Source organism: Mustelus asterias, chromosome 8 (genome assembly GCF_964213995.1).
Source record: "Mustelus asterias chromosome 8, sMusAst1.hap1.1, whole genome shotgun sequence".
NCBI classification, from domain to species: Eukaryota; Metazoa; Chordata; class Chondrichthyes; order Carcharhiniformes; family Triakidae; genus Mustelus; species Mustelus asterias.
In genome coordinates this window covers 697466-706599 of record NC_135808.1, presented here as the reverse complement: position 1 = coordinate 706599, position 9134 = coordinate 697466, and the positions used below count along the sequence as shown (strand labels likewise).

General features: G+C 49.0%; 1 protein-coding gene across 1 annotated transcript; it reads right to left on the bottom strand.

The window, feature by feature from the left end:
- Positions 1-1893: 1893 nt before the first annotated feature.
- On the bottom strand, positions 1894-4299 carry LOC144496733 (heat shock 70 kDa protein 1A-like). Its single transcript, XM_078217238.1, has one exon. The coding sequence runs from the start codon at positions 4201-4203 to the stop codon at positions 2275-2277; it is 1929 nt and encodes a 642-aa protein (XP_078073364.1). The 5' UTR covers positions 4204-4299; the 3' UTR covers positions 1894-2274.
- Positions 4300-9134: the final 4835 nt, after the last annotated feature.

The following is a 9134-nucleotide window of genomic DNA, read 5'->3' as shown; positions in this document are numbered from 1 at the left end:
ATCTTGAAGTCACAGATTGATGGATTTCAGGAGTTTAATGACATGAAGGGATATGAGGAGTGAGCGGGAAAGGGACATTGAGGTGGAAGATCAGCCATGATGGAGTTGAATAGTGGGGAAGGCACGAGGGGCTGAATGGTCTCCTCCTGCTCCCATTTCCCATGTTGCTGCCACTGAGTGCACTTGGTGAACAGTTGCAGAGAGCAACATTGCCACCTACTGTCCTAGCATGGAAACTGCTGTTTCCCTGCTCTTGACCTTTCAGTACTGGTGTCATCAGAGTCACAGTACAGTCTACCCATCAACAGAGACAGCGCGGAGAATGTTTTACTAGGAGGCAGAGCAGGTTCATATGACAGACAATGTTCATGGCTAACAAAGTTTATTTATTAGTGTCACAAGGAGGCTTACATTAACACTGCAATGAAGTTACTGTGAAAAGCCCCTAGTCGCCACACTCCGGCGCCTGTTCGGGTACACCGAGGGAGAATTTAGCATGGCCAATGCGCCCTAACCAGCACATCTTTGGACTGTGGGAAGAAACCAGAGCACCGGAGGAAACCCACGCACACACGGGGAGGACATGCAGACTCCCCACAGACAGTGACCCAAGCCGGGAAGCGAACCCGGGTCCCTGGTGCTGTGAGGCAGCAATGCTAACCACTGCGCCGTCGTACAAACGGCATGATAGCAAATTGTAAAGATCAAATACATTTCATAAATATTTAATACACTTTGATTTGTTGGGCTAGTTTGATTTGGGCGGCACGGCAGCACAGTGGTTAGCACTGCTGCCTCACAGTGCCAGGGACCCGGGTTCAATTCCCAGCTTGGGTCACTATCTGTACGGAGTTTGCAATGTTCTCCTCGTGTCTGCGTGGGTTTCCTCTGGGAGCTCCGGTTTCCTCCCACAGTCCAAAGATGTGCAGGTTAGTTGGATTGGCTATGCTAAATTGACCCCAGTGTCAGGGCGATACGCAGGGTAAATGAGGGTTACAGGAATAGGGAGGGTGGGATTGTGGTTGGTATAGACTCAATGGGCCGAATGACCACCTCCGGTTCTGTCAGGATTCTGTGATTTGGTTTACTCTCTGAGCATAATGTGAGTGGCTGGCCAGTCCACCTGTGTGTTGTATTTCTGAGCAGAGAAAGAACAACTTCTGTTCAGACAGTGTCCGGAGAGCAGTAAAACATCCCAAAGTGCTTCACAGTAACGTCACAGGACATAGTCTGACACAGAGCAAAGAGACATGAGGAAAAGTGATCTAATGCTTGGCTAAAGAGAAACTTAACACACACGGTCGAGGTAGCGAGGCAGAGTGTGGTGAGTGTGAGGGCAGTGAGAGGCAGCTGAATGTTATAATGACAGATAGAGCAAGCACATGGGTGATGGGTGAAGAGGACTTGGTTCAGGTTAGGATATAGGCAGCAAGACACACTGCAATAGCATTGACTGGAGAGGGAGGTGCAGTGTAGCATGTGGTGATTTGTGTTTGAAAACTATACACTCAGCCTCGAGAGGGCTGTAGCTTCTCGAGATTGTCTTTTCCCCCCCTTTCATAAAATGATTTTATTCACACCAGGGTAAATCATGGACTGTTGTTTTGGATGTGGAGACCAAACCTGGTGTTGTTAAACTTCTTACTCTGTTGTTTTGGAACCAGAGTTTGTTTTAAAGTTCAGCTCAGTTTAGTTTATATTGACTTTACTTCAGAAATAGTCTTGAATTGGAAGTAAATGATTTCAAAATGTTGAAGATGCGAAAGGAGTTTCAGGAACTGAAAATCTTGTTGACTGAACTGGAATTTAAATAATTTGGTAGATAAATTATGTTGGCAATTCAATATTTCAGAGCACATTCAAAAATGTAGTCATAACAGAAAGCACGACAAATAATGAAATAAAACTTTTATTAAACAAATATTTAAAACAGCGAAGTAATAAAAATAAAGTTTGTGTGTATATTAAAAGGACATTCCCATACAAAACAAATACTTGCTAAATACACGAATCCTCTTCAATATGATACAGCGAATTCATCATCAGATTAGTAGAATTTACAACAGTCGGTTTGTCACAGTCTTGAGACAGTTTACAGAGCAGCACTGTCACCATCACTGTTCTATTACAGTCACTGTAGACCTGGCAGCATCTAGTTCAGTAAAGTGCAACGCTGCCACTCAGGAATACAAGACAGCCCAGCGCTCAATGAGCTAGAGTCCAAAAGGCTGCCGTGTCAGATTCCCAATGTCCATCCTTATTCTTTCCAGTCTTTTAATCCACCTCCTCCACAGTTGGTCCTGTGGAACTGGCATTCCCAGCCTGGGCTCGGCAAGATCCCCCAGCTGCTGCTGCTCCTCCTTGGTACAGGTTGGCAATGATGGGACGGCAGAGATTTTCCAGCTCTTTCAGCTGGTACTCAAACTCCTCCTTCTCTGCCGTCTGATTGCTCTCCAGCCACTGGACGGCCTGGTTACATTGCTCAATGATTTTCTTCTTCTCTGCCTCACTGATCTTATTTCTCACGCTCTCATCCTCCACCGCGCTCTTCATGTTGAAGGCATAGGACTCCAGGGAGTTCTTGGCTGCGATCCTCTGCCGCTGGACTTCATCCTGGCTTTTGTACTTTTCTGCATCCAGCACCATCCTCTCAATCTCCTCCTTGCTCAGCCTGCCCTTGTCATTGCTGATGGTGATCTGGTTTGTTTTGCCTGTGCTCTTGTCAACCGCAGAGACATTGAGGATGCCGTTGGCGTCAATATCGAAGGTGACCTCGATCTGTGGCACTCCACGGGGGGCAGGAGGGATGCCACTCAACTCAAACCTGCCCAGGAGGTTGTTGTCCTTGGTCATGGCTCTCTCTCCTTCGTACACCTGGATGAGGACACCGGGCTGGTTATCAGAGTTGGTGCTGAAGACCTGGCTCTGCTTGGTGGGAATGGTGGTGTTACGCTTGATGAGGGCGGTCATCACCCCTCCCGCTGTCTCCAGACCCAGAGACAGGGCAGCCACGTCCAGGAGGAGCAAATCCTGAACATTCTCCGACTTATCCCCCATCAGAACAGCCGCTTGAACGGCCGCTCCAAAGGCCACGGCTTCATCAGGATTGATGCTCTTGTTCAGCTCTTTGCCGTTGAAGAAATCTTGCAGCAGTTTCTGGATCTTGGGGATGCGGGTGGAGCCCCCGACCAAGACAACATCTTGGATCTGTGATTTGTCCATCTTGGCGTCTCGCAGAGCTTTCTCCACTGGTTCCAGAGTGCCTCTGAACAGGTCAGAATTCAGCTCCTCAAACCGAGCCCTGGTGATGGAGGTGTAGAAATCTATGCCTTCAAACAGAGAGTCAATCTCAATACTGGCCTGGGTGCTGGAGGACAGGGTTCTCTTTGCTCTCTCGCAGGCTGTCCTCAGTCTCCTGACCGCCCTCTTGTTCTGACTGATGTCCTTCTTGTATTTACGCTTGAACTCCTCAATGAAGTGATTGACCATGCGGTTATCAAAGTCCTCTCCTCCCAAGTGGGTGTCACCTGCTGTCGATTTCACTTCAAAGATACCATCGTCAATGGAGAGAACAGAAACGTCGAAGGTGCCACCTCCCAAGTCAAAGATGAGAACATTGTGTTCCCCTCTGCCCTTCTTGTCTAGGCCGTAGGCAATGGCAGCTGCTGTTGGCTCATTGATGACACGGAGGACATTGAGACCAGCGATCACACCGGCATCCTTGGTTGCCTGGCGCTGGGAGTCATTGAAGTAAGCAGGAACCGTGATGACAGCATTGGTGACAGTGTGTCCCAGGTAAGATTCAGCCGTCTCCTTCATCTTGGCCAGCACCATGGAGGAGACTTCCTCGGGGGAAAAGATTTTATCCTCCCCCTTGTACTCGACCTTCACCTTGGGCTTCCCTGCATCATTCACCACCTGGAAAGGCCAGTGTTTCATGTCGGATTGGACCACCGCATCATCAAACCTCCTCCCGATGAGCCTCTTAGCATCAAAGATGGTGTTGGGCGGGTTCAGAGCCACCTGGTTCTTGGCAGCATCTCCAATGAGCCTCTCGGTGTCGTTGAAGGCCACATAGCTGGGAGTGGTGCGGTTGCCCTGGTCATTGGCGATGATCTCCACCTTGCCATGCTGGAAGACCCCCACGCAGGAGTAGGTGGTGCCCAGGTCAATGCCAATGGCTGTTCCTTTGGCTGCAGGCATGTTGATTGTGGGTCAAAGTGGATGAGATGGAGTCTTTGTCGCTGCTGCTGTGCAGTGTTGCTGTGGCAGTGATCCAGTCACTCGGCGCTGTCTCTTCTCCCAGGCGATTGTGAGCCTCTGAGCTGCCGCCCCTTTATATAGTGTGAGAGCGGCCGAGTGGGCGGCGCCCGGCGGCTGATTGACGGCGGCGCTGACCAATGGGAGCGCGGGGCGGTGAGGTCACCGCCGAATGTTGTGGAAGGTTCGGAGGCGGCGGCCAATCAGAGCGCGGCGCGCGGGCTGGAGGGCGGCGGTTGGAGAGAGTTCTGGAAGGAGCGAGTCCGGGACAGAAAGTTCTGGAAAGAGGGAGAAAGTTCCCGCTCCCTCCCTGTCCCGGGAGGCGGCCACAGCAATGGACTGTGATCAGCTCGGAGCCGGCTGGAGGCGGCAAGGAGGAGCAGAGCAAAGAGGAGATTGTTGCTCAGCACCCAGTGAGGGGGATGGGATACCAACCCTCCCGGACTGGCCCGGGAGCCTCCCCCAATCCGGGAGGAATCCTGTCTCAGGAATGGACTCTGATCAGCTGGAGGGGGGAAATGAAGTGAGAATCTATTGGGGGAAGGAGGAGATTCCTCTGAGTGCCAGCAGCAGCTTCTGGAACTGGGCAGCTCTTTACTTCCCACCAGGAGAAAATTCAGTCCCAATCCAATCATTGATTTATTTTACACCTTTATCCGTTTCACAACCATGGAGCATCTTCGGATTCATTCCCCATCCGCCCTCCAGTGAAGATCAGCTCACCCCAAACTCTCACTGCCCGTGTCTAACCCGCACCAGGTCCAGTTCACCCGTCACCGCCCCCCCTTCCCTCCCCCCTCCTGGCTCACCGACCCCCCCACCCCCAATTTGTCCGCTTCAACTGTTTTAGACTCAGTCGTAAAGACAACAAACGTGTCTCAAGACAAAATATTCTTCTCCTAAAGGCACACACACAAGGCAAATCTCGACAATATATACCCTTAAGTGCCATTATGGATGGCAATAAGTCCACATCCCACCAATAAATAAAACCAAGTATGTTGATATGATATCTGTGCAATGGGAGTGTCAGATTTTAGACGTGGAAAAATAAGAATATGTAGTAATAAAATTGGTGCATAAGATGAAAAGTCGAAATGAAAATGAAGTCTTTCTTCTGCACACTTGGGGAGCATGGCAACACTCGTCACCTGATGGAGCAGGGAGCTTTTTTCCAATGGTGCACGGTCCAAGTTGCGATACTTGGTTGCTATTGATCTCAACTTTCCCCAATTGAGGGAGAGAAACGTGAAGTCATCCATGCTTTCCTGCCTCTCATCTCTGACTCGCACCAGCTCGGAAATGCAGCTACCCACACCCTGGTATGAACCCTACAGCGTAGCACGTTCCTACCACTCAGCAGCGGGAACGGAACACAGGAACACGTTGCCTTCAGTCCGATTCCCTCCCCCAGTCTTAGCAACATGCCAAATAACCTCAGCAACAACACTGGTATTGGGAGCAACCAGTTTAGGCCTGTTTTATTAGAACACAAAATAATTTACAGTCATTCATTCAACGCTGAAGTAATATTCCTACAACTTAAAACAAGATTTAAAAAATCCCCCCTCCCCCAAAAATTAAAAACCCTTCAGTAAAACAAATCAAAGTACGTTAGAAATAACACAATTCATTGCTTCCAAGTTGGTTAATTGACTGCATTAATAAACTCGTAGACATTTTTTGGCGTGCTATTTTAACAGTCACCAATCCATTTCATTGAAGCAGGTTTAAAAAGTGAAAAGTGACAAATCTCGGAGTCATCCAAACGGGTTCAGGCACCGATTTAACATTCACATAACCGTCCAACGACGTCGTTACAAATGATGCAGGCTCACTCGTTTCCTAATGGAGCCCATCTCGGGACCACAGCACATTCAATTTCTGTCTTAATGCTGTTCCTGAGTAAAACAATCGGGACTGCCTACATTTTCTTTACCACCTGAAACGCATTGAATGTGATGCAAAATATACTTTAGAGCTTCCAAAGATAATTCCATAGGGGAAGTTTAATTTAAGCTCTACTTAGTTCATGGAAGGCCAAGGTACGATTTAAAAGAGATAGAACATAGAACATAGAAAGCCACAGCACAAACAGGCCCTTCGGCCCACAAGTTGCGCCGATCACATCCCCACCTCTAGGCCTATCTATCGCCCTCAATCCCATTAAATCCCATGTACTCATCCAGAAGTCTCTTAAAAGACCCCAACGAGTTTGCCTCCACCACCACCGACGTCAGCCGATTCCACTCACCCACCACCCTCTGAGTGAAAAACTTACCCCTGACATCCCCCCTGTACCTACCCCCCAGCACCTTAAACCTGTGTCCTCTCGTAGCAACCATTTCAGCCCTTGGAAATAGCCTCTGAGAGTCCACCCTATCCAGACCCCTCAACATCTTGTAAACCTCTATCAGGTCACCTCTCATCCTTCGTCTCTCCAGGGAGAAGAGACCAAGCTCCCTCAACCTATCCTCATAAGGCATGCCCCCCAATCCAGGCAACATCCTTGTAAATCTCCTCTGCACCCTTTCAATGGCTTCAACATCTTTCCTGTAATGAGGTGACCAGAACTGCGCGCAGTACTCCAAGTGGGGTCTAACCAGGGTCCTATAAAGCTGCAGCATTATCTCCCGACTCCTAAACTCAATCCCTCGATTAATGAAGGCAAGTACGCCATACGCCTTCTTGACCGCATCCTCCACCTGCGAGGCCGATTTAAGAGTCCTATGGACCCGGACCCCAAGGTCCTTCTGATCCTCTACACTGCTAAGAATGGTACCCTTCATTTTATACTGCTGCTCCATCCCATTGGATCTGCCAAAATGGATCACTACACACTTATCCGGGTTGAAGTCCATCTGCCACTTCTCCGCCCAGTCTTGCATTCTATCTATGTCTCGCTGCAACTTCTGACATCCCTCCAAACTATCCACAACACCACCTACCTTGGTGTCGTCAGCAAACTTACCAACCCATCCCTCCACTTCCTCATCCAGGTCATTTATGAAAATGACAAACAGCAAGGGTCCCAGAACAGATCCCTGGGGCACTCCACTGGTCACTGACCTCCATGCAGAGAAAGACCCCTCCACAGCCACTCTCTGCCTTCTGCAGGCAAGCCAGTTCTGGATCCACAAGGCAACAGCCCCTTGGATCCCATGCCCTCTCACTTTCTCAAGAAGTCTTGCATGGGGGACCTTATCGAACGCTTTGCTGAAGTCCATATAGACCACATCCACCGCTCTTCCTTCGTCAATGTGCTTGGTCACATTTTCAAAGAACTCAACCAGGCTCGTAAGGCACGACCTGCCCCTGACAAAGCCGTGCTGACTACTTTTGATCATACTAAACTTCTCTAGATGATCATAAATCCTGTCTCTCAGGATCCTCTCCATCAACTTACCAACCACTGAGGTTAGACTCACCGGTCGGTAATTTCCCGGGCTGTCCCTGTTCCCTTTCTTGAATATAGGGACCACATCCGCAATCCTCCAATCCTCCGGAACCTCTCCCGTCTCCATCGACGATGCAAAGATCATCGCCAAAGGCTCCGCAATCTCCTCCCTCGCCTCCCACAGTAACCTGGGGTACATCCCATCCGGTCCCGGCGACTTACCAACCTTGATGCCATTCAATAGATGGTCTGAATCACTGGAGGTTCAGCTCGAGTATTTAGGGAGAAAATCTTTCCACAGGCAGGAGGATTGTTAACCAAAGGACACAGCAATGAGATAATGGGGGAGACTTTCTGAGTGGTGAGAGAGAATTTATTTTTTTCAAATGCAGTGTTGTTGTGATCTGAAAAGCAGCTTGACGAGGTGGTGGAAACCGATTCAATAATCACACTCGAAGGGAATGGGCACAGTGGTTCACACTGCTGTCTCACAGCACCAGAGACCATTGTTCAATTCCGGCCTCAGGTGACTGTCTGGAGTTTGCACATTCTTCCTGTGTCTGCGTGGGTTTCCTCCGGATGCTCCAGTTTCCTTCCACAGTCCAAAGATGTGCAGGTTAGCTGCATTGGCTATGCTAAATTGCCCCTTATTGTCAGAGGGATCAGCAGGGTAAATAAGTGGGGATAAAGTCTGGGTGGGATTGTTGTCAGTGAAGGCTCCATTGGCCGAATGGCCATCTTCTGCACTGTAGGGATTCTATGATAAATATTCAAAATGGAAACATTTCCAGAGCTATGGGGGAAAAAAATTGGATAGTTCTTTCAAAGAGCCAGCACAGGCATAATGGGCCAAATGGCTTTCCTTCTACATTGCACGGTGCTGTGCCCCCATGCCATCCCCCACCTCCCCAAACAGGGGAAGAGACACCATGCCTGGTTTTTGCAATGGGATCGAGCACTCCCACATTCGGTGCATATTAATTTCACACCAGTATAAATCAGTCCAGTATTGCCCAATCACAGACAGACAATCCTGTTATTTATTTTATTCATTCGTGGGACATGGGCGTCGCTGGCTGGCTGGCCAGCATTTATTGCCCATCCCTAATTGCCCAAGGACAGTTGAGAGTCAACCACATTGCTGTGGCTCTGGAGTCAAATGTAGGCCAGACCGGGTAAGGACAGCAGCTTTCCTTCCCTAAAGGGACGTTAGTGAACCAGATGGGTTTTTCCGACAATCGACAATGGTTTCTTGGTCATCAGTAGATTCTTAATTCCAGATTTTTAAAATCGAATTCAAATTCCACCAGCTACGGTGGCAGGATTCGAACCCGGGTCCCCAGAACATTAGCTGAGTTTCTGGATTAATAGTCTAGTGATAATACCAATAGGCCATCACCTCCCCTTGAATGAATGACGAGGAGCCGTTGCACTTGCCCCAGTAAAAAGCTAAAGTATGTTAACAGAGATTCATTTT

Excerpts from the sequence above, each read along its gene's own strand:
- LOC144496733 (XM_078217238.1), bottom strand. The coding sequence starts at position 4,203 with ATGCCTGCAGCCAAAGGAACAGCCATTGGCATTGACCTGGGCACCACC.